Source organism: Thunnus albacares, chromosome 5, assembly GCF_914725855.1.
Source record: "Thunnus albacares chromosome 5, fThuAlb1.1, whole genome shotgun sequence".
NCBI classification, from domain to species: domain Eukaryota; kingdom Metazoa; phylum Chordata; class Actinopteri; order Scombriformes; family Scombridae; genus Thunnus; species Thunnus albacares.
This window is the reverse complement of record NC_058110.1, coordinates 8031059-8058015: the sequence shown is the minus strand read 5'-3', so window position 1 is coordinate 8058015 and position 26957 is coordinate 8031059. Positions and strand designations below refer to the sequence as shown.

The window sequence follows — 26957 nt, the reverse complement described above, 5'->3', positions numbered from 1 at the left end:
TGAACTTGTTGTCACAAGTTCTTCTAATCTTATCATCTATTTGTTTCTCACAGGTACAATGTGGACTCCAGAAGCTGTAACATTTCCAAACATGTAAGAGCTGACAACGTCCATCAAGCCTTGACGCGTTTCATATCGTGTTAAGCATTATTCATATTGTTAAAGCTAATTTACATTGAATGAGTGCAGCAGCAGCCAATTCTTGATTAAGCATATATAAAATCTCACTGACTATTAAATATACTGTAAACCCTTCTTTTGACAAAATTTTTTTTTTCTTCTTAAAAAAATCTAATCATACCGGAGAGCAGAAGGTGAGTAGTTTATGTGTAGATTGTTGTGCTCATGAGTTCACCTTCATTTATTTCATTCTTTATTTCTCTAATATATTTCAGGTCATTGTATTTTTCTCCCATTGTTTCATCTCATTTCATCAAGAACAAACACCAACCGGTCCCACCTGGAAAGCTTCATCCATAGTGTTATTCCTCATTTTGTCTGTCTGCATTTTATCAGTTGCTCAGGTAAAGCAACTTTCAGAACTCGACTTCAAAGTGAAAGCAGCTGCTGTTGTTTGAGACAGTGTACTATACCAGATTGTGCATGTCAGGACATTTACAGGAACTACACACACATTCAGTTTGCAGGACTCACACCTACACCTGCTTGCGCCCACACGCCACACTCATCAACACATAGTGCTCTGCCCTTGTTGCTGCGCAGGAGTTTTACTGTGTCATGTCATCACTCTGTTTTTTCATGTTGACATATGTTTTCTCTGTAGTGTGTGGGCAGGTTGTAAACTTCAAATTCTGTTGTTCAATGAAAATGTTTCTTTTCTACTATAAAGATAGGTGCCCTATGACAGTGTAGCCCTTTTAAGAATAATCAGGTCAACAAGCACCTGAATAAAGCAACCCGCTAGGACTTCCTGGGCTTGACCTAGTTGAGTTAATGCATGCTTATATAAAAGATGGAATTAACCTCTAAATCTAACGCTTAATTTAAAATGACACTTCAATAAAATAAGATTAAACTTTAATGAAAGTTTAATAACTTAACTATCTCTATTACTATCTCTATTGATTTTATAGTGTTTTATAATTGCTATTGAACCTATTATCTTTAGTGCGAACCCTATAGAGAGCTAATGGTGGAACTTATAAACTCTTGTTAAAAAAAGTTTGAGAGCTCTTAAAAATAAATGGAAATCTGTCAACACTGAGCACACTATGGTGTCTTGGAAATGTGTTAAATTAAGAATGCCTGAGTCAGGCAGGTCATTATTAAGTTACCTTGAGGTTGTATTTATGTAACTTTCCTGTTAGATAGAGCCTGTTTTCAAACCTGGATTATCTCCTGGACCTGTCATGCAATTAATTCTCTCTCTTCTACCTTTCTCTCCCCCTCAGGACTTTCTGGGCCAGACCTTCTGTACCCTTGGAGAAATCATTGGCTCCACAGGAGGACGGCTGGAGAGGACTCTCTCGTAAGTCCCCCCATGCAACAGTTTCTCATTTATACCAACACTGTATAGATGAGAAATGACTGCCTTTTTTGTTCAGTCATATTCATAATAGAAATAGAATAATAGAAATATTTCTTCAACTGTGCAAAATGAGAGTGAAATGAGTCCCTGTCTGTCCATATTGATGGCTACTGTTGAAAACAACAGTATATGAGCCATCTCACTAATGCAATGTGTATGGACTCACCCAGTTTAAATAGCCTCGTCCATTATATTGTTAGATTAGAGTGTGAGAGGCCAGATCAGCCTGCTGCATCATTGCACACTGAGCAGTTGCCGCTGAAGTAGTATTGAGTTTTTGTTATGTTTGACAAAAGCCACCGAAGCCTGCAACAACAGTCTGATGTGAGGGAAGTCAGCATAACTTATTGACTGATAAATACAGAATCTGCTCGTATCTTCTGGAGAGTGATATCTGGATGGGAGAAAAAAAATAGTTTTTTTTTTTTCAGATAATAAATGTATACTCATTGCAAGCACAAACACCTATTTTATTGCATCTCTGCAGCGTTAGATAACACACTGTATTCTGAGGAGTGAAAGGAATGCTGGGAAACAGAGAGAGATGTGATGTCAAAAATGTCACGAGCCATATTTCAACCCCTTTTATTGCAAGGACAAGGAATCCCCCTTTGTCCGCCTATACACTGTGAAGCTCATCATACAGGGTTTAGGGAAACAACACCTCAAGTCCTCACAGTAGCACTTACTGTCAACAATCATATGAATCAGAGACTGTATAGTATCAGCTGAACAAGCATAATTGTAGCACAGGAGCACTGGTGGCTGCATAAGCAAAAAGAACTGTACAGCATCAAAACAGTCAGTTTGGTTGTCTTTGTTTGTGGCGCCGCTGGTGGAGCAAATAGAATCTGATCATCCCTTCTTTTGGGATGAGGAACTTGTTTGTAAAGTGAATATTTAGATGATCATGATTTTATGACAAACTAGCGTTGATTTCCTCATGAGGTACACTGAGTAGTGCATGAACTGATTTGTAAGGGAGTGGGGGTTAAATCCTCTAAACACTGAAGCAAAAGTAAACTAATTGGCTGAGTAACTTTGTCATTAACCCTTTGTAACTGAAGGACACAAATTCACATCAGGATTCATACCCTTTAAGCATCAGTAAACCCACTTTGAAATCAATTCTTATAGCTTGGTATCTTGGTTCATGATAAAATGAGTTTCTGTATTTTGATTGTGTGGTACTTTCAACACTTTTTTTTTTTTTATATTCCCAGAATGCTGACAACCACCCCTAACCTTTCATATATAGATATTTGTTCTGTATTGAAAATATCCGTACATAATGACAAAAATAACAAAATTCACATTTGTATTGTAACTTTTTTCCACCAAAAGTCTCCTAAAGCATGTATAGTACTACTCACATGCAAAATGACATTTCCAAATAGCATAACATGAAAAAACAATATACAGCATGGCTGGGTGACATTTACAGTGACTATGCCATAAGTCTATATATAAAAAGAAATTACAAATGAGAAAAACAACCTAGGATTCAAAGGGTTAATGGAGTCAAAGGCCAACAGAACAGAGAGCAAGAGGGACAAGTGGAAGTAGGTGATATTACGAGTCTTTGTGAGCTGTTTCTTACTGACAGGCCAGTGTACAGAACATGCTCTAACGATTCTGGTCAGATCAGAGACTCAGACACAGAGAAAGACTCAGAACACCAGGTAGATTTCAAAAATAGGCAAAGTCTCTACTGGAAAGCCAGGCAGTCATTCACAGGTAAATCCGGCCAAATCAACTAGCAAATCCAGCCAGGGAGTAGGCAAAATCCAAAAACCAGAGAATAAAGCAAGGTCAAAAACCTTGGAGACTAAAGGTAGGAATAAATGCTGGAAAGCAATAAACACACAAGGATGAACAAAGGACAATCAGGCAGGGAAGCCAGGAAAACAGGCGAGTACATGTATGGGGTTGGCTGATAGCAAAACAAGGGGCAGGTGAGTAATTGGAAGCAGGTGCAGATAATCAAGGGAGTGGAAGACACGCAAGGGCTGGAACTGAAACAACAAGATATGTGAGTACTACAAAATAAAATAGGAAAGACAACAGGCAATGATTAACAGGATGTTACACTTGCCTGTTTATCTTGACAGTTTGAGCTGTAGCTCTGCCCTCCTCTGAAGTGTCCGAGGTGGTGGTGAGATGAGCGCCACCAGGTGGTCACCACTACCTGTGACATTTCTGAGGAGAGCTAAAACTGGAACTATCAAGGTGACCAAACAAGCAAGCCAGTCTGAACTCAAAATAACTCACAATTGAGACAGACCTTTTCCAACTGTGAGTTAGGAATTGGATACTGTGTGACCTTCAAACTGAACGAAAATTATGAATGCTATTAGTGTTAGAATGTTAGCTTAGCTGACCCACTAGCTCACTAGCTGCACTACCTTATACTTAAACGGTTAGAGGCTCTTAATCCTCAATATCAAAGTCACAATTAAATCAGAACATATAATTTGTAATTAAAAAAAAAAAAAAAGATTCCCTTAACTCAAGGTCCACTTGCTAGCTTTTTCCAGTGCTTCCAGCCACATCCCTTCCTCACCAGAAGGAGTTTGCTTAGTTGTTTGTTGTTTCTGTTATCACATGACCAAAGTCCCATACTTCTAATGACAATGAAGCTGATGACAACCAAGCCCCCAGGAACAGCGCCAGGCTGTGAAACCACTTTCAAATAGCTGCCAAACCGTGTAATTACAATGTCACATGATGCTATTGGGCCCAAAAGACTTTTTTCCCATAGACTTACATTGTGAAAGAGATGTCTGTAAAACAGTGGATAATTTTTTTTTGAGCATCACAACCCCAGCGAAATGACTCGTCTCAGTATGAGAATTTGATCCATTCAGTCTGATCACATTTTGAAGGTCTAGAAGAGCCTCATGATTGAATTGTTTTATCCCCTTTCAAGTTAGCCGGAGGGCTCAACCAGAAGTCAAACTTTTTTGGCTTCATGCGCCACAGAGCAACTTTCATAGGAATGAACGGGGCCCTGCCTCCAACACTGTATCCAGTTCTCTTTATACATCCATGATGACAACACACTAGACAACATCAGCTAAGGAAGACTATGAGAAGCAGGTGAAAGCTCTGAAAAAGCTAGTTAAGTGGACCTTGAATGTATGATTCTTTTTTGTCAAACTATTGTTTCCAAGTTTGAGAGTGAACTCAAATAATGAGCATTTTATATTCTATTCATACATTTACCAGAGTTTCTTCTTGCTGTCCAAGGTTGCAAGCTCATTTGCACTCCCCAAAGGGTTTCTAGTATCAATGCTCATGGAAGTTTAGCTCAACCAACAGCAGCAGCTCTGCCTATGAAAATGCTTGTATAATTAACTCCAATCTGTCAATAGTCTGTCTGGGTATGTAGAGTTTTTTCCATAGACTCTAAAAAAAAAATGGATGTAGCCACCGTGACGTCATCCATTGGTTTGTGGACTCCTGTTTTGAAGCCTCGAGTTTGCATTTTGACCGTCGCCATCTTGGATTTCTTTAGCCAGAAGTGACCAGATTTGGACGAGAGGGTGGAGCTGACTCTAGCGCTAGCTGCTAGCTTGGTTAGCACAGGGGATTTACAGTCTATGGACAACCATGATAATGCTAATGCTAAAACTAATTTTCACTAGCGAAACCATTAAAACAAAATGTACTTACTGGAAAAACTGAACATCCGACTCCTTAGAGGGTCTTTTAATACAACCAAATGCTGGACAAAACTTTTTTAGGCAACCAAAATGTTACAATTTTAACTTTCATGAGGTGAAACCACATTGAAATAGCAACGGCTAAGGCTACACCAGTACTTTGCAAGTCTGGGGTTACGCCATGGTTACGTTACCTAACCAATGGTTGCAACTTGTCAATCACAACATAGCCACGCCCTAAAGCATACCCTGCTTTATCATCTATTTTACTCTAAATGGGGCCATAATTTACAAAATCATGCTGTATTGAAGAAGACTTGAAACTAGCGATTGAGACCACAAACTCATTTGGAAAGTGTTTATTGTGGTAATAATAAATTAAGTGCGAAGTAGGGTCTTTTTCTCAGACTTCCATATAATAGGACTTCTTTTTGAAGCCAGTGGAGTCACCCCCTGCTGGTCATTGAGAATGCAGATTTAAGTCACTTCCGCATTGGCTCCACTTTTCAGACCCAGAGCTACCCGCTTGTTTTTTTCTGGACCGGTAGTAAAGTATATGAATCACTGCCACTGACTTCAGAGATGATGATGAGCGGTCTGATGATGAGTCAAGTCAGTTAGGGGGCTACTTTATGGCCCCTGCAGCTGCCCCCTGCCAGTAGCACTATTGACATGTTTTAGAAAGCTTATCATGCTCAGACAGACCAAACAGTCAGTCAGCTATGGTTTGCTGTCAGCACCAAATGCCACTGTGCCAGGTGGGCGAGGGAGGAAGAGAGAAACACAAATGAAATGGAGGGAGAGCAATAAAGTATTATACATTTTGGCATTATTGAAACATGAATGTGGTGCCAGTACCTGTAGACATGTACACAACAAACCCAAAAATAGCCTTTAAACTTGATATCAAAATTATGCAAAAATAAATAGAAAATAAAAATAATTTAGGGTGACATCCAAGCCATCATTTCTGTACAACTCAGTTAAGTATCCTTCATAAGCCTTCAGCATGTTTTCTTTTAAACCAAACTCTGCAACACACCAGGGGTGGAGCAGCGATTTTAAAAGTGTGGGGTTTCTAGAGGTGGGACATGAACACAGCAATCCCCCTACCTTCGAGCCCTGTTCCAAATCAAAATGAATTCCATGCATTTAAATAATTTTTTCTACTACTGTAGTTGTAACCACTGCTTCAGCTTACCATAAAATAATTACTGAGACCATATGAGTGTAACAACTCAGCAGAATTTATTTAGGGTTTGGTAGCAGTTTACTACTTACATTGAGTTATTTCTATGGACTGCTGGACTAGAGCAATGCTATCCTTATTATACTTCAGTTAATCACAGAGTATCTTTATCCTGCTTCCTTACATACCTTATAGATATGAAATTAAAGGCAACTTACACTTCCATTAAAATTAAATGGATAGTTATAGATGCAAAACAAATTGAACCCTGGTAACAAATCAGTATCAGTAAAGAGTCAAATCAGTAAAGAGTCATTTCTGAGTCCATGGACTAGTACAACTACAACTACAACTGTCTTCAGTTTTTTTAAAAGTGTCTCTTTTAGTAGGAGTCCAAAGGGGACCTTTAATTGTCTTTAATTGGGAAATTAAATACCAAAAGTTGTCCAGGAGGTTTTGTATCAGCAGGCATCAGTTCTTCTCCAACAGCCACAGGGAAGAAGCAGTCCCTCTTCATCCAAAGTCCACCTCAAAGCTAACAGGAGAAAATCACATAAGCAGTTGATCTGAGGCTAGTGAGTGCAGAGCATTCACACGCCACAGCTACAATCATCTGAACCCTCTTTAAGCTCAATGGCAAATAGTAATATTACTGTGGTCTAGCTTTAATACACAATACAAACTATAGCTCATTCTAACTTATATTAAATGCAAAACACACATTACTCCCTAACATAAGGAGTAAAACTATGACGTCTATAGCAACATATTCTTTTGACATTTAGCTTAAAACAGCATGAACTATGTGGGTTTACATTCTGGACACAGGTAACTTGTACATATTCTTGCCAAAGTCCGCCTAGCATGGCGGCTAATTAGCGATAACTGTATTTTCTCTAATAGTTCCAATAATGGCCGGGGGTGTAGCCAAATACAGGCTGGGGAGGGAAAAAACGAGGATGGATTGAGGCTGTATTCAGACCAAATCAGGTGTGGCTGCGCACTGCTGCAGGGTTGTACGGTGGTGTGCAGGGATGTGGGTGTGTTTATTTGTGCTCTAGAAAGTAACCGCTGTGAAACAATCAGATATTTTTTTTATTGATCTGATTCACTGCTGTCTTACCAGCTCCATCTCTTCATTCACTCTCTAGCCCTTGTCCCTCTTTTTCTCTCGTCTTTTTTTAAAATGAGTTGGGAAACAGACAGCAAAGCCTAACTTTACTTTTAACGTTATCAAATGAAAATAAATGTCTGCCCCCTTCCTCTTGGTGCCTGTTATAATGTGACTGTGGTTTGTAGTAATGTACAAGTGCCACAAGATGGCGGTAGCTAGTACCATATAGGACCTGTGCAAGTGTCAGTGACTAGATATAACATAACACCAATGCCACTACACTGTAGAGAGCGAACATGGCACCAACCAGACGGAAGTTTGACGTCAAATTCAAAGAAAGTTTTGCAATATGCAGAGGAAAATTAAGGAGCGAAAGCTGCAAGACATTTTGACACTGACCTGAAAAGAATCAGATACTGGAAAAAACAGAAACATGAGCTGCTGTTAGCTGACAAGAGGAGAGCACGGCTAGCTGGAGGCGGGCGGAAGAAAGTTAGCTTGGAGCTAGGGAGACAGCTGATTGATATTTGATAGTTGACTGTGCTGTTAACTGGCTATTAATGTTTATATCCAGCGTAACGTTAACTCAGATTTGTTTAGTTTTTAACTGACGCTGGCCATATTTCCCCTCCCGTACTTGACCAGTCATACTTCACACAAGTTATATTGAAATGTTTGTGTAATGTTTCACAGTAAAAGTTGGGAAATGAAGGCTTTTATTTTATTAATGGCATAGTGCAGTAACAAAAATTTATCAGAGCAAACAGAAGTAGATCAGAAAACAGGGAGGCTTCATACTAAAATATGAGCAAATATACTTATCAAACAGAGGAAATTAGGAATAAAGGCCTCTCTCTAATATAAGCCTGCTTCCAATAAAGACCTGATACCCTCTGCAGTTGAGGTAAATAAAGGCCCCAGCCACTATTATAAATACGGTAGTTTAACTCACGATTAGCAATTAGCATACTAATAAACATTAATTTGGTCAATAAGACTTTACCATAAGGAAACACATTGCCATAAGACAGATAGATGTTACACATCTTAAATATGAATGCTCACCTTTGTCAATGACTATTTGAAAACGAAAATAGAAGTGACTTTAAAAACCAAATTTGCCACCCGGCTTACATTTAGGATAGCCTATTCCATTTATGTTCAATGATGTTAGCTAAGCAGACACATCACATAACAAGACAAAGTTACAAAATAAAATTCCTCATTACTAACTAGTTAAATAGCTGTTTCATACCTCTGATCTGTTATTCTCTAATCTGTTATCAAAGCCAGCGGTGGTCTTCCCTGGCCTGGTGGGTTGGTTAACAGGCTGTGATTGGCTGGATGGCTGTTCAATTAATCTAACTTGACCAATAGGTTTTTCATGTATGGGAAACTCAGTTTTGTTTCATCAATGACTACCTCAGGAAAAAGTGGGGGGGGGGGTGGAATTATGTTTCTGTGAAAGTGCGGGTGTCACAACACCCGTAACACCCACGGCTGCGACGCCCCTGCGAAACACACACACAAATGTTGGGAACATAGAAGAGATTTATAGATTTTTTGTCCCTTTTTTTAATTAAATGGACTTTTAAAGACAGGTACAATTACTCACAGTCATCACATACCTGCCATAAGTACCATGTGATTAATCATCTTTTCACTGTATCCATTAATGGAATTCACCTTGAGGAGAGAAATGAGAAAAGTGACATAAGTGAAAGGTTACATACAATAAGACCCCTATCTGAATGGTTCTCATAATGACTTATTCTGTGATTAATGGGGGACAATGGAGCTTAAAGACCCTGACAAGGGGATTCTCCAACACTGTCCTGATATCAGCCCAATCTATCCATCAAATGAAGTCGTGGTTGTAGGAAAACACTTGCTGCATGTTGGAATTTAAACTCAGGTATGTGTAGCCTGAATTTTAATTTAAACAAATGAATGTGCAGGTCAATGTTGTGAGATTTGTACCAGGTATTGCAAAATTACTATTTTTTTCAACAGTCTCAGTCTTGTATGTCTCTAAAGAAGTCTGTTGTTTCCATATTTGAGACATATTGTTGGTGTTTGTGAAGAAATACTTTATTGATTACTGGCGTCCCCCTGGGCAGTCGTTCTTGTGGGGTAATAGTGAGATCTTGCAGCCTGGTGCCTGGAGCAAGCCGAGGCACCTCAGATTCTCCAATATATTACGTAGCCTCCCATGTCTCCACTGTATTACAGTATATCACACAGTATATGTACAAGCACATTAGACTATCGTATGTGACATGGTTATGGTTGACATTTTGTTTTAAAAATGCCGTGATGACGGTAATGAGCTTAACCCTATGATAGGCATCACATGACCATGGTATTACAGTAATGCAGTTATCGTCACAGCCCTAGATGGTATCCCATTCAACATGGTTGGTGGTAGCATTTACAGAAAGAAAAAGAAATAACTGTGAAAATGGTATGGACTCAAGCATGCAATACAACATTAAAACAGTATTAATCAACATTAATATGTTGACTACTTAGGGGCAGCAGAACAGGATGTAAACACCATATTACTTCATATCTAACGTGTCAATTTACACACCCAGTAGACACAGAGCAACATTAGCATCTACCTGATGAATGTAATTTCAATATTCACTCTCACTGTCACTCTTTTTTGTTCTTCACAAACTCTTGGGGGAAAAATATGGCTCTTTAGCAGCTAAAGGCTAGTCGCTAACTAGGTGCTGTTTGGTGCCAGGCAGATCGCGTACCATTGGGTTTATCAGAGCTTTTCCACTGAAAACAGCTGCCTGTTGTGGATTCAAACAACACTGAGAGTGGCGAGATTGAACCAAAACAGTAAAGTTGCAGGCCAAAACAATGAGCTTAAAGACACTAATATGCTCTGTAGAGCTGAAGTGAACTGCAGAGTGAGGTTATAATGTGAGTTCATTGCTACAAGTGATACCTTTAGTGCAGCTTTAAGTTTATACCTGCACTAAAACTATAAGAAAGAAAAAAATCTCAATGTGCCAAGGCATATTCCCTTCAAGTTTTGTAGTGTGCTCAAATACAATGACAAATTGAAACTGACATTTTATTTCCCATAATCACCTAAAAATTTTTTTCCTTTTTATCTTAATTATTCTATCCCATGCAAACGTCCTAAAATACCTGAGACAAAAATACCTGGTGGCCTTGATTCCCTTTCAAGTGTTGAATACAAAAAAAAAAAAAAAAACAGTTTAACAAGTGAAACAATACAGCTGAGCTACATAACTGTCATATAATTCCCTAATGATCCTTCAATACACCTCGTGTCTGTGGCTTTGTCACAAAAATACCTACTTCTCCTCACTACCCTCCCTTCTTCACCACAAGCTGAGCAGTTTGGCTCCTGACTGCCGCAAAGATTTAGAAAAACAGTAAAATAAAAGGAACCAAAGGGAACAGTTATACAATAAGTGTTTTGGTAAAAAAGCTAAAAATGAAAAGGAAAACAAAACAACGAGAGACCAACGGAGCACAATCACTATTCCTCCCATATGGTCAGTGTCTCTGATGGCTGCCTGCAGGGAATAGACAGCTGTCTGGAGCCTCTGATAGATCAGACACAACAAAGCCCAGGGGGAGAAACAAGGGAAGATGAAGGGAGAAAGGGAGGTAAAGGGAGACATGTGAAGGGTGACAGACAACTCAGTAGACCAGGGAGAGAGGGAGGAGGGAATGCAATTCATCGAATGGAAAAGAGGAGGATGGTGAAGTTGGGATAAAGGAGTTGGTGCAATAAAAAGAGGAATATAGATGCAGGGACGGGAGAGACAGAAAGAAACAGATTTTTACTTTCCAAACTGCAGAGTCCTCTCTATATGTGCTGTCATTTAGAAGACTCCACTTCTGGAGCAAGCTGTGAGAGACTATACACACACACACACACACACACACACACACACACACACACAGACATGCACATACAAAGCTTGGACAAAGAAAACAAAGACTCCGTATATAAAAAAAACTTCTAAGGGTACATGGATTATTGATTGTTTTTCTGCATTTGCTGTCATCAAACACATACGCACACACACACACACACACACACACACAAAGAGTCCACAACATATATGGCTTTGGTAGCCTCCTCATGTTGGTGGGTGTACGTTTTTAAAGGGTCAACAGTCTTAGTAACGGGCTTCATGCTGCGTGGCAAACTAAGCACTCCTTTCCACTTACCTGTGTGTTGCCATGGTAACCGAGGGGGGCTATTAGCCGAGGCGGTAAAAGTATAACAATGATCCAAAATATACCCTTTTGACAAAATAAATGGGGAGCTCAGCAGGATATATCATATGGACACCCATACAGTACGACCACATACCAGAGGTATTTTTAAAATGGAAGTGATGTTTGTGTCTAGAAAACAAATACACATGCACACATAATGTATGAATTCATCTATAGGAAGCAGGGCCGTGTTGAGCATGAGCTAAAACTTTTTAACTTTAGCATATCATCACCACTGGCAGTTGATAAGTGAACAAAAAAAACAAACAAAAGAAAAACCAGACAAATCACCCATTTGTACATGTAATCTGGAAAAATGAGGCCAATCTATTAACAATCCCACACGCTGCCAGTCAGTCAGATGTAGATTGATGAGGTGGACAGTGGACTAAATAAGCTGCCGGCAGGGATGCTTATGTTGCTGGGTGTGGGTGTCTGTCATGAAATCATGCCTGTCTGGATTTCGCAGCGAGACGTTGGTTGGTCTGTCTGTCCGAGGGCAGAGTGTGTAATTGGGGGCAGTTGGTTGGATGTCTTCTGCTCTGTGGCTGATGTCATATAGACAAAGACCGATACACATGTAACACAAACTTTTGAAGAAAAATTGAATTGTCAGCCACACAAAGTAAGATATTTTCTCCTTTGTGAGAGGTGGAAAACAATGGCAGGTTGCAGGCAGTATTATGTTAGTTACTGAGCTGCTGCTGGTGGAGGGGGTATCTGTACATGCTCTGTTATATTGTTGCTGCACACAATAACATAGACCGACAGGCAGAGATGCATTGCTAGAAAGTGAACTATTTTTTTTTTACCCATGTGACTTTGTTGAAGAGAGATGTCCAGTTTACTGTATTATGGAAGTATCTCAGGTTGGATTACATTACAATATAGGCTATACCACAATATAAATCTGTCAACTGAGATTTTTCCATTATGTTTATACCAAGGATCCCTTTAATATCTCTGTGTGTATGAGAGCATTGTGGGCAATGTTGCAAATCACTGAGCAAGACTGCTTTACAATTTTTGGTCAAAAATAGACATTCTCTGTCTTGTTATTTTATCCACTGAGTTTCTCAATTGATTTTTTTTTTTTACAGAAAAAGTACTATTTCACAGTATATATCAATATTGAAAAAAATACATACATTGTGATAATGAATATTGCTGTCATGTAGAGCTACCAGTGACAATAATAATTCATTAATCTTGTAAAATGAACCAAGATCCTCTTTACCGACAATGTGACAGATCATCAATAGCAGAGCAAGCTTAGGGGTTCTAGACACACACAAAGACCTTCTTCCCGGTCTTCCTCTCTGAGAAACCCTTGGAAACTGTGCTAGTAGACTAATCATTAATGGTCAGAGAACAAGGACCACAAGTAGAATGAGAGTCAAGATTTTAGAAGGTTGGTGCCAGTCAAAATGTCTCTATCCCCAGCAACTTCCATATGGGATCCCAAGCTTTCCCCAGTCATTTAGAAGATGACCCAAAGTCTTCTTCCAAGTAGCTCAAAAAGGCACAAAGAATGAGATGAGCCGCCCTGCTGAGAAACCTCATCTTAGCAAGCCACAATGTCATTCTTTCGGTTGCTAGCCAAAGCTTTGAATTAAGTCTGACCAGTAAATTGAGAGTTTTGCATTCTCATCATCATCATCAGTCTGATACAAAGCTTGGATACAGTGAATGCCCGCAACAGGTGGTCAAGTCTCACAATTCTTTTAGCATGACTCAATAAGACAACAACTGAAGTCCTTGCCTTGAGGAAGATTCTCCCTCCTCAATTTTTTTTTCAGAGAAGAGTCGTGGTTTCAGAATTGGAGTTGCTGATTCCTTTATGCATTCAAGGGGCTCTTTTTAAAAACATTCCACAAAAGGACATCCATCACTGTGTATACAGTATGTACAAATGATTGCAATGTCATGATTGTGTTTGAGGAAAGATTATCCAAATGCATGTACTATTATCCCCATTTGAACAATTATCATGTTTAGAGTTTTCTTTTTCAAGGATACGCTGGTCTTCAGCCACAATTCTCGAAGGTGATGGTCTGATGAATTCAAAATGACAGCATCATATTCAAAAAGCAGAGATTACACCCCAGTGACACCAACCACAGACCTTGGCCTCACCTTGGTATCCTGACTGTGCCCATGAATATCACAAACAGGAGAAATGGCAAGAGACTACTCTGTCAATCCCACACTGGATGTAGTTTGATTAATGCAGAGAATGTTAAAATAGTCTGAGAGCTGAGGGGGTGGATCGTTTTCAACAGCAACCTCTGCAGCCCTTCCTATAGAAGACCTCAGGGAACATGGTGGCAAGCATTTTCCAGATCTAAAGAACAAATGAATCACTGGAGTAGCAAATTACCCAGACTCCTTGATTATCTGTGAGAGGGTGAAAAGCTAACCCTCCGGAGGAAACTAATATTGTGAAGCCTGGTCGAATGAAGTTTGTTAGCGACCTGAATTTCAAGCTGAAAGAGCCTCACTTGCCTATAGCTACTGTAGGAACTAATTAGCAAACCTGCTAATCTTTAAAGGTCATGAACGCCATAGTCACTAGTTAACATTTACTGCATGTTTCATTCAGATGATTTAGTTTTTGTCAGTTGACATTAGGTTTGCCAGCGAAAGACTCCACGCACTGAGATCTGGCCTACCGATGACATCATTTTTGACATCACATTCAATTCCACTTTTAATAGAACTCATGCGCAATCTCTCTCTCTCTTTATGAATCTGTCTCTCTCTCTCTCACACACACACACAGACACACATATCAGTGTGGTCACTGTGTATCTCTTGTGAACTGTGTCCTACAGAACCGTCACCTGCCATCTGGTGTGGTGGTTCAGGTCTCATCTGGCCGGCTCTGCTATGACAGACATGAAGACAAAACACTTCTTTTACTGCTGTTGCTCTTTTTCTGTAAGGAGCATTAAACCTTATGAGCCCAAAAATCAAATATGTGACATTTAATCTTGCTCCTGCTGCAAATGTGATTAAAAAAGTATAGTTATCTCTGTACATGTCAAACTGCTAGACTCCCATGGCACCGTCTCATAGCTCAGCAAATACCACGCTGAAACAGTGATTCTTACAGTTAATGCATTTGAGATTATGGAAAATGTTTACAAAAAGAAACTATTTTGTTTATCAGTCCCATTTTTCCATTGAAAAAAATCAGCCTCCACTACACAGCAGATGAATCAGCACAGAGATCTACAATTGTGTATCTCCCAACTGGCAAGAATTAGTTGTTACTTTATCTTGTGAACCAAAGATCTGTTTGCAATTGGCTTTGTTTGAGCAAGCGGAAATTAGCTTATAGCTAGTTTCATGCTTGGCAGCTTTGGGCGTCTTGGCAAATAATGTGACAATGTTGTCATGGACAGTCATGGATACAGACAACACTTGTAATCTGTTAGCAACAACACTTGTTCAAACAACAAAGGATTTTTTTAGGATAAGAACATCATGACTGAGTGATGAGAGTTTTTGGAAAGAGAGCTACAAAAACATGCTGATTATATCATGGCTGTTTTATTTAGAATCATACTAATTTTTATCAGTTATTTGTTAATGGTATTTTTTGCTCAGATATGTGTAGTGGTTGTGATGGCTTTTCTACTATCAAATTACAGTATTCTCTTGATATTGTCCTGTTTTTGTTTTCTCTGCTTTAATCATCAAATCAAAGTCAAATCAAAGTCATAAAAATGTCAAAATAATGGTGGAAGCAGTAAGTCATGACTGTGATTGTGGCCTAAAAGAGCTGCTCTTTTGCTGTCTTTTTTTACAGTTGTAATTCCATTAATCATAGTTATAGCTGTCCCCAGGGTCATTCCTGCTCTGTATCCTCATTACTGCAACTTCACTTACTGTAGACTGTAGAACATTAATAACATTGTATAAAGCACTTTTTGACAAGTCGTTTTGGGCACGATTCTCTGAGATACTAAGAGCTCCAAGGAGAACCTAGTCCTCATCCTTGATGCCTTTTGTCTTGTAAAATGAAACGTGAAATACTTCAGGAGGACGTACAGCTGTTAGCATTTTTCAGGTTGTCTTTTTGAGGTCCTAAACATCTGTGACACCAGCAATTCCTGGCAGCTTGATAGATGACTCAGTCCTCAGTCCATTTATGCAGTAAAGATTTTGGGAAACACTTTTGACTTGTTTTCACTTGTTAATTTATTTCCTCCAAAACATGTTACATGAGCCATCAGAAACTCCCACAGAGGTTACACCTGGCTAACGAAATGCTTTTAGTGCTGATTAACAGACACACTGTGAAATGACTCACTTAGTGACATTAGTCAGATTTCCACCCAGATGTATGGCAAATTTAACCAAAGTTTGAGAAAAGCGATAAAAGAAAATGCGAATTAATGTCCGTTTCCAACCACTACCGTTCTGTGAATATTAATAGTTGAGCGCATCAATAGTTTGTGGCACTGATTGTTCCTGTCAAGTGCAGTAAACAACAAAAAGAAGAGGATGGTGCAACACAGTGACGTAATTAATAGAGTGACAGTCAAAGCTGAAGCAAAGGAAAACATGATCCAAATCCTGGTGATGGAGAGCATGATGGACAGTGGAAATGGAGGATCTTGAACAATTAACGTCACAACTCTTGAGTTTGGAAGCGTTTTGATAATAGCCCTGTGTCAGTTATACAAACATGCTTTAAATGCTGCCCAGAGACGAATAAGAGAGTTTACAGTGAAAAATGTCTGCCTCCATTTTTCGTCTCTCCAGCAGGGCAGGAGTTTCAGGGACATTTAAGTCATATGCTCCCGGACATCATCACTCTAAATGATGCTAAATCTGCTTCCATTGCACTTTGTTGCATTTTGCTTTTATTGATACATCAACTTTTCCACCTCATCCAAGCGTAAGAAACTGTTTTTTGCAATATTTTGCCTTTTTCCGAATTTCCAGTATTTCCATTAACATTTTTTTATGCATAAATTGAAAAAGCGCATTGAAAAGGTGGATGGAAACCCACCTATCTGAAGGAGCCACCACCAGTACTCTCTCCATTCTTAAAGAATATCTGCTCTTGTCAATACCAAAATTTCTGCTCCTCAAATATGATACAAACCCTGCATTTCAAACATAATTTCCAGAATTGTATGGCATAGATGTGACGCATACTGTATGTTAAGTATGATATTCATTTTTTTCTTCTTTTTTCTTCTGATTTGACCAGTCAGTGGAGTGCAATCACCCTCGTGTTAGCCTTTATATGGGATTTTTGTGTATTTGGAGGGCTGTGTGTGCGTGTGCCACTTGTATAAACAGAAAAGAAGAGTGAGGGCAAAGGAAATCACACAGTTCATCACATGTCTTGGCGTCTTGGATCATATCTCCTTGATTCATACAGGTTTTATAATCCTTTCTATCAGGAAAAACAGTCCTATGTGGAGATAATACCTACTTTTTGCATATATAGAATAAGTCTCATTTAAAAAGCCTCTCTTAAGATTGTGTCTTGTGTACATGGAGTGATGACATTTGTCTCAGCAGATATCCGGTGTGACAGGCTGAAGGTAACACTGTGTAGAGGTGATGTCAGATTGAGGTTAAGGTGATGTTTCTGTCTTTGGCTCCTCTGTCACAGCTCATTCCAGCTCATGTGTTTGCTCATGCCCAGGCTTGTAACACAACACAGCTTATTTAGCAAGGGTATGAGAGAGACACAGAGATGCACAGCAACAACAATAATAACATTATTAGATAATGTGTTTCTAAGGTGTTTAGGGCCACGCACAAAAACTTCAGTTTTGTCTGAGTTTAGTAACAGAAAAAATGCAGGTCATCCAGGTCTTTATGTCCTTAAGACATGCTTGAAGTTTTAGTTAACTGATTGGTTTCATCTTGTTTCATTGATACATATAATTGGGTATCATCTGCATGGCAATGAAAATTTATCAAGTGTTTCCTAATGATATTACCTAAAGTAAGCATATATAAGATGAATATTACTGGTCCAAGCACAGAACCTTGTGGAACTCTGTGTCTAACTTTTGTGTGCATGAAGGATTCATCTTTAACGTGCACAAACTGAAATCGATCTGATAAATAGGATTTAAACCAGCTTAATGCAGTTCCTTTAATGCCAATTAAGTGTACTAGTCTCTGTAATAGGATGTGATGGCCAATGGTGTCAAATGCAGCACTAAGGTCTAACAAGACAAGCACAGAGAGAAGTCATTTGTCTGATGCAATTAGGAGGTCATTTGTAACTTTCACCAGTGCTGATTCTGTGCTATGGTGCACTCTGAATCCTGACTGAAAATCCTCAAATAAACTATTGTAATGTAGAAAGTCACACAACTGATCAATGACTGCTTTTTAAAAGATCTTAGAGAGAAAGGGAAGGTTAAATATAAGTCTATAGTTGGCTAAAACAAGTAGGCTTTTTAAGAAGAGGTTTAATTACAGCTACTTTAAAGGACTTTAAAGGACTGTGGACAGATTGATCATATCTAGAAAAGAAGTGTTAACTAAGGGTAAGACTTCCTTTAGCAGCCTAGTTGGGATGGGGTCTAAGAGATGATTTAGATGAAGAAATCGTTAGGTCGGTTAGTTCAGGAAGGTCATTTGGAGAAAAACAGTCTAAATATATATCAGGTTTTACAGCTTTTTCTAAGGTTCCTGTGTTTGGGGATAAATCTGTGCCGGTCAAGGGCAGGAGATGATGAATTTTGTCTCTAATAGTTAGAATTTATTCATTAAAGAAGCTCATGAAGTCATTACTACTGAGAGCTATAGGAATACATGGATCAATAGAGTTATGACTCTTTGTCAGACTGGTCAAAGTGTTAAAAAGGAAGGCTGTTTTAATTTTCCTCTAATAATGATGAGTAATAGGTTGTTCTGGCATTACCGAAGGCCTTCCTATATGTTATGCCATGGAGTTAACATCTTTTGTTTTATTATCTTCTTTTTTAAGAGGGCGATGGAGTCATGTGTCATTCACAGTGAGCCTGCAGCACTATCAACAAGATTATCAATGTAGGAGGGACTAAAGTTAGTATTAGAGTCCTCTGTTGTATTGAGATATAGCAATTAATTAAATGCTGATGGAATCACTTCACCACAATTTAGCTACAGCACTATCAGATGGACATCTAGTGAAGACATTTTTGTCAAATGTCCAGTAATAAGAATTCAAGCAGAGCTCCATGTGTGGTGACTGGTGTAAGGTTTACTTAGACTCAGTCTGACTATGGACGCATCTGGCCACATTTAATATTTACATGTGGTGGACATATATAAGTTGGCTTTGAGGCCACATAAATCATGTTCTTTTCTGTCATGTCAGTTTTAACTTTTCATACAAAGTTATAATCCATTTAGGAGAGGGGAATAATTGTTTTATCAAATTCAAGTCTAATCTAGGTACAACCATTTATAATAACTTTTCTACCGTAGACATTTGAATATTTTAGGTTGTGGCCCTGAGTTGTAGCAGCAATAGTTCCAGGTGACCAAGAAGAAAATATTCAGGTGTTTATTGCTGATACAGAATAATTTGATGTGAACCCTGATACCGTTTCAAATATGTTACATTTAATAATTAAGTGATATTGAAGTTTTGAATGCGCAATAATGAGCATGTAGTACTTATATTATATATACGGTATGTGACAGGGAGCTCATTATTAGTTTTAGAGTGGCCTTGGAAAATGAGGAAAACAAACAGATTGCTTAACTGATCTGGGAGGCACCACAGAGAAAGAGGGAATTGCACTGATTGAATAAAATGCTTAGGAAATGAGTTTAGTGGTTAGGGGATAAACACAGGAAGAATGTGGAGTAAACTGATTTAAAGGATAAGAAAAAAAGGGGGAATAAGAGCTCCAAGGTGAGCTGACCTTCCAGGTTTATCTTTAGCAATAACCATGGTAGCAGCAGCAGTGACTGCAAAATCATGATGTAAACAGTAAAGGCAGTATGAGTGGTTCTATTAAATTATCTATTTATACTGGTAACTACTAGTAGAAGGACTAATGATACGAGTAATAGTAATAGTTGCAGCAGTAGAAGTTTAGGACAGATGATTGTGATTCAGTGAATCTTTCATCTTTTCCTACCTCACTCTGTTCAGTCACCTGCACAATTAAAATGCCAATAGCATTCAAAGGAACTTAACTGGAGGATTACAATTATATAGTAAAGACTGGTGCAAGACAGTTCAAGTCATGAAATAACAATGTCATATTGCAAATATTTTCTTAAAAAAAAAAAAAAGAATTCTATGAAATACTTAATCATATAAATACTTAATCATAGGGGTGGGCATCAAAATCCGTTTGTGAGTTGGAACTGTTTCTACATTTATAGGGACCAGGGATTCATTACATAACATGATGATTCATCAGTTTCCAACCGTGTCTCCTAGAAATTACATCTATATACAGTACTGTAGTACTAAATTGTTTCCCCAGTTACATTGTGTTGACAACACAATTGGGCTGTTCACATGTTTTCAAATGAATGAAGTGCTACATGTATGCTAATTTGTAAAATTGTACCAATTCATGAAAATTCTAACAAAAATAATACAAGCACAAACAGTACATATTACAAGTCAGCAGTGCAGTGTTGTTGTAATGAGATGAGCTACAGATCCAGTGTCTTTCGACAAACTCACTGCATAGAGGAAGAAGCTGTTTTTGAATCTGGTTGGGAGATTCTTAAAGCTGTGATACCGGCATCCACAAACAAGCTGAGGAAATAGTTTCTGAGCTGAGCTAATCAGTGAAATCACATTCTGCACTATTTGGTTAGAGTGAAAATTTGCACACAGAGCCTTCCATGATTGATATTCCCTGAGACAGAGAGCCTGGCCTGAGCCAGAGAAATTGTTGGGTAGATTCCCAGAAAAAAACAAACTAAAAAAAAACTTTTCAAATGACATCTTTGACCCCAAAGTTAACCAGTGTTCTGTTATGAGACTATATTTCACTTTACTTCATCAAAAGCAGATGGCAGCTTAGTTGTTTGTGTTTCCCATGAGCTACAGCTTATTATGAAATAGGTCAGAGCTGCCTTGCTTTGTGTAGGTATTGTGAAAGATTTTGCAAAAATTCCCAATCAGTACACATAAACTTGGTGTTGTTTCTTTGCAGTAATATCAGGCTTACAGCAATAAAAACACAACATCATGAAAACTGAGCTCAAATCTAAAAATCTCATGATAATAAACAGAACAAACCAAATACTTGTAATGTCGATCACTGGAACAGCATGTTATTATTCTGTAGTCAGTCAAGGCTCGGACAGATACTTCAGAGTCCAGGCAGCTCTTGTATCCGGTGGGCTAGCCGGCGGGTGTGCAGTTAGACACATTGTGTAGATAAATTCATAAATAATTCTCTCACAGAAGCTGCCTATTACAGCGGAGGGGCAGCATACGTAAGAGAATCTATTGATTTTAAAACTACGTCATGGAGGGCTGTGAATTTGTGAGGCGAAGTGAGAGTGGTTAACCATACTCTCGTTGGATTTCACTTTATCTTCGTCGTTCTTTCCTCCCTCTCTGCCTTCAAACTCGTTTTTCTTACATGGTCACTTCTTTTTCCTTTGCCTCTCATCTTCTGTCAGTTGTCTTGCTCCTTCTACCCATACTTTAAGACCAAAGCTGAATAAGTCTGCATCAATGGTCCTTTGACAGGGCTGTAATTCTGCATTCTGCCTTATCGTGACACTGAGCTGGGACACTGCTGAAATATTCAGGGTCCGTGGACAGCAAGTCTACCTCTTGGCTTAGCCTCAGGCTCCCCTGTTTCCTAAAAGTTGGATTTGGACCCCACTGAGAGTCATGGCAGCAGATGAAAATGTAACACAATAACAGAAAAGAAAGGGAGTGTTAATGGAGAATAATTACTTACAATGTAAATTCCAAAAGCTTTTATTCAATCCAAGTTCAAATATTCAAATTAAGCTGTACTGAATTAGAAATCATCATTAGGAGGGCATCTTCTGCACCAGTTTAATTATACTCATAAACATTTCACACACAAGTGGGTATGCGTATCCTATGTGCAAGTGTGTGTGCACATAGAATAGGATTTGGAAAGGGAGGCTGGATATCATAGCCTAAACACATTGCGACCGTGCCATACAATTTGACTTAGCTGTCACTGGAGCCGTCAACTGTGGAGACAATGAATGTCTTTCAGTATACTTTTCAAAAACACAGCTGGTTCAAATTTTTCTCTGTTCTTTGAGCTTTAAAGTATTGTACCCACTGAATTAAACCAGTGCTGATGGAAAGCAAAAGAGTTCAAAGACAAGGCATACTATATGATGACATGAAAGTAATTTGCTGAAAAAAAGACGATGTTGCTGTTGCAATAAATGCTGTGTAATCAGTGCTTGACTCCTGCAACGACTTGTTGTTCAAATGCATAAACAGCGCATGTTTATGTGACAAAGTAATGTAATCTTAGAGGTCAGTTTATCCAGAGATTTCAAATGCATCTCACTGTCTTTATTCAACTCAGCAGTTATGAGTAAGTGTGTGGAAAGTATATGTGGGGGAGGTCATAACCCCTGGTTTGGTTTGTCAAATGTGAATGTCCTTAATCTTTCTCTGGCTGTCCACTGATTGGGTCAATGACTTTAACCCCTTGACTGGGCCATCAACACTTCATTTCCCATTTTCTCAGTCAACAGTCAGTATTAATATCTTTTAACGGTGATAACGATCATACCATGATATTTTTGTGCCTGAACTGAATCTGTGAACAATGCTATAACAATTTATTAAGCTTTTCCACATCTCCAGAAGAAAATAGTTTTACAAACCAAATTATTGAGAGAAGATAAGAACAATGGACTTGATAATAATAATTAAAAACAATAATAATAATAATAATGATAATAATAATAATAATAGTTATATAATCAGGTGCAACCATGTGCCTTTTAGGTGATACTTTATTTGGAGTGAAATTGGGGACAGTTGAATAGAATGAAGCTGTTGTTGTTGTTTTTGGTAATACCTGTGCTTTTTCTACTACAAATCATATGTGTTTCAAATATAGAAAGACTGCTTAATGTTAATTTCAGGATGCCTTTTATTGTTGTTCTTTTTTTTTTTTAAAGAAATAGTGAGATAAACTGATGGTGGTGGCTCTGAGTCTCTCTATGTGATTGTAATTATCAGTCACAATCATTTGTCTTTTGCTCAGATCTCAGATGTTTCCCAACAAAAACTTAAAAGCACTTCGAAATATGCCTGATGCTTCGAAAACTTCAAGTGCATTTGGTAGTTGGCGGTACTTTTCACTGTTAAATAACCAGCTCTACAATCTCCATCTTCGATCCCAGTAATATGGGCAAAGAAATATCTTTTTGTGAGCTCTGTGCTGACTTTTACTGACCTTTTATTCCAGTCCATCTAATTAAACCCCATCCAATACATGCATATTATTTGACAAAACTGTATTTAAAGTGTGTTTGACTTCGGGATACATACCGACATTACTCCTGTCTCAGCCTGTCTTTCCTCCCCTTCCCTGCTCTCATCTTTATTTCATTCCTATTTTTCATCCCCATGTGTCATTCCCCTCCTGCTTCTCCTCCTCCTTCTCCTCTGTCTCTTTTAACTTCATCTTGTGAGTCAGGAAAGTATAATGAAGCAGCAGTCAGGCTTGGCCCTTTTGTGCCCCAACTGTCACAAAGTTACCCCTCATTTTTCTTCCCTCACTCCCAATCTGTTCCTCTGTTCCCTTTCTCTGAGTCCATTCTATAGACTTCCATTCTTTTTTTTTTCTTTTTTCTTTTCTTTTTTGTGACGGTTCAGTAAATTGTTCTTGTACTGTAGTCAGTTCAGTCTCAAGCCTTCAAATGTAATGGAAGTTTAAATGGGATAGAGGCAAAAGAAGAAGGAAGAAACAACCGTTACAAGTTTTAACCTTGAATGCATCATAGAAAAGCACAAAAGGTGATGGATGGGATGCATGCACGTGCACACATGAGCACATTTTTATGTTTGTGTGTGAGTTCTTCCTCCAAATTGGAACCTTTTATGCTGAAATGTTAATAAGGTGCCAAAATAATACAATTTAATAATACTCAAAGCAGTCAAAGACCAACTGTTAATTTCAAGCTCATCTAAACATATTACTGTACTGAATCACTAATTTTATTACCTGAGAGCATATTTTGTATGACCAAATGTTTTGCTTTGTGCCAAAGTATGTTCATTCAATCTTTAATAGCAATTAAACTCAACTTGAACCATTTGAATAAATATTGTGTTGCTTTAATTATTTTATTTGCCTCATATTATTTGTTATAGCAGTTGGTGGTGGTAAGGGAAAGAAATGTAGCGATGTGCTGGCAAATACAGGGAAGAAGACCAAAAGCTAGCAAACGTGATATAAACAATGCAAATAGTTGGCTTTGTAAAACAAAACTGGCTTTGTAAAAGTGAGATTAAATGCATTTAACACCTTGGACCTTTAGGATATACACTGTGCATTTTGTTGAGAACTGAATGTAACATAACTTTACAAAAAACCCATATCTTCCTCATACAGATTAAACATTGAATTCATGACCAATAAAATGCACCTTTTTGCTCTATTAACACAGTAGAATACACTCAATACACTCAGAGATATTTTGAAGCTACAGCCTCACGTGGTCTGGTGTTACCAGGAGCTTACAGTGTCTAATGTCAACAGATATTGCTTTGTAACTGACATTACTGACTCAGTTCACTGACTTTATGAATATTATCTACTTGTGCTACAGTTACACTACATCATAGTACTTGCCATTATCCTGTAATTGCTGTTCAGCAGCTGTTACATGTGGTGGCTTTAAATTGGTGAAAAAGTCATTACTTATAAGCCTTTTACCTTTATGTACTGAAAGTCCTGTTTCAGATTACATTCAGTAATCTGGGCAGGAAGGCAAAAGAGCTTGCCCTACCTTGTTACCACCTCTGGGGTGACCTTGAAAAAGCTCCAACTGATCCTGTGGAGCTGTTCATTGGTTAACAAATAATGAATATTGTCATGGCTAGCTGCCAGCATTTCTCGCAGAGAAATTATCCTGGCAAAAAATGTTTTAAACAATGGTAATTTTATTCACTTACTATTTGCAGGTCTGATACAAGCAACAACTACCACAGCTTGAAGTTGAAGCCAATGCAGAATTACCTTAAAGTGCAATACCAGCAATGGCAGCTAGATGCTCCAGCTGATTCCCATTCAAAAAGTATCAACTTCTCTCTAGAAATACAGTAAATCATTTTTTTCAATGCATCATTATGGTCTCAATCACTAAATTTGGACCTTCTAATAATTGTGCTGGTGGTCATTTTGGAAATTATTACTATTGTTTATTGTTAATAAGATTTGAAGACTTCTAGTAGCTTTGATGTCTGCTGTGTGGGCATTGATTGACATCTGTGATTGACAGTTGGCTCACCTGCTGTTTTCCCCAGCTCCAGGACTTGCACTGAGTTGGACTATTGTCGCAATATTTCACTAAGTTTAACATTACTTGATTATGATACCTGCCCTGTTAGCACAATTTAGCTAAAGTAGCTAACGTTAACCCAAGTGTGCACTGCTCAGTGTTCCCAGTAAGTTAGCATTAGCTTTGGTCCGAGGTAGCAGGGTCTGTTTCCAGACTGTGAAAGGAAACACTCCGCACCCCTTATTTGAAGGGCTTCAACCAGCTCCAATGCAAACCAACAGCTGACGTCACACCTTGCTACATCCATCTTTATATACAGTATATGGTCTGATACATGTTAGGAATGGTATGTCCAAAATGTTCTTAGAATCCACAGGATTTTGGTGGTTGAAGATGTGATGTGATTTTGTTTCTTCAAGTCAAATGTGTCCTCTTTCTGATAGAATGTTTAAAAAGATGGATGTTTACTGTGTCCAAAAGGCACCCATTCTCAGAAATAACTTTCATGTTAGAAAGTAAGTGCAGGACTCTGTGAGCTTTTTCTTGTAAATATGACAATCTGCATGCTGGGCTCGCACCTATCACAATAACAACTTATAGCTATGAATGACATCTGCTTGGCAATTGTATTATTTATATAGTGCTACAATTATTGTCTTTCTCATTCTTTCTCTCTGTCTCTCGCTATCTCTCCTTTTGCTCTCAGTGGGATTCCAGGAAAGAAGTGTGGAGTCATTAACTTAACTGCAGAAGAGCTCAGTAACTGCAGGGTCAGTACACACACACACACACACACACACACACACACACACACACACACACACACACACACACACACACACATCATAACTGTTGCTGGAATATTTTCATATTGTCTGCAGTTTTTATTTGCCCTGATGTTGTTGTTGTAATAGCTTGCAATCCTCACCCCACACAAACAGTACTGTAAATACACCCACACACAGCCGTACACATTTCCAAATATGCAGAAAATATCTAATGATGGGCCAATCTTTCAAAAAAAGATCATGAAATGTGACAAATGTATAAATGTCTTACAATGTAAATCACTTCATCTGGACCTCTGCCTGCAATTATATTTGTTCAGCATGGATAAATGCTCGATTTTGTGTTACCAAGACCTCTCCCCAGTCCCCGAAATGTGTTTAAAACTAATTGTCAAGATGGTTTTCTTGCTATGAACTAAGTGAGTTTCTCTTCCAATTTTGCCATTCCCTTGTCACAATAATATATTAATACCAACCAAGCAGTCAGATACTAACAGAATTCCCTCTGTGAGTGTGGACAAAAACGATGTCCCCGACTGGTAAAACACTAATTTTTGGGTCAGTGGTTAAGATTAGGTTAAGGGTTAGATTTAGGCAAGTAGTGGTTATGGGTAAGGTTAGTGTAAGTGTTAGTCTCCAGGAAATTAATATAAGTCTATGTAAATTATATGAACAGGCTTATCTTGGTTGTGCTTACCATCATTATTCTGGGAGGTTTTGCCCCTGACAAGATCCAAATGCTCCTCAGAAATTTTGATAAGTATGTTTTAGTGTGTGTGTGTGTGTGTGTGCGTGTGCAGGGTGACAAACTCCTATCTGCCAATGACAAGCTTAGGTTTCCCATGATGGCCTACTACTGGAAGCAATGGCTAAAAGGCCTCATTAAGGACAATCTATTCATTCATCCATC

The 26957-nt window shown here is 38.5% G+C and overlaps 1 protein-coding gene across 3 annotated transcripts in view; it reads left to right on the top strand.

Annotated features, from left to right (window-relative positions):
- Window positions 1-26957, top strand: part of LOC122982981 (copine-9-like) — an 83110-nt gene that overhangs the window by 25954 nt on the left and 30199 nt on the right. For all 3 annotated transcript variants that reach the window (XM_044352634.1, XM_044352635.1, XM_044352636.1), the window contains 3 exons: window positions 54-93; window positions 1413-1489; window positions 25966-26029. In XM_044352634.1, coding sequence (XP_044208569.1) covers window positions 54-93; window positions 1413-1489; window positions 25966-26029 — 181 coding nt within the window. The remainder of the gene's footprint in view (window positions 1-53; window positions 94-1412; window positions 1490-25965; window positions 26030-26957) is intronic.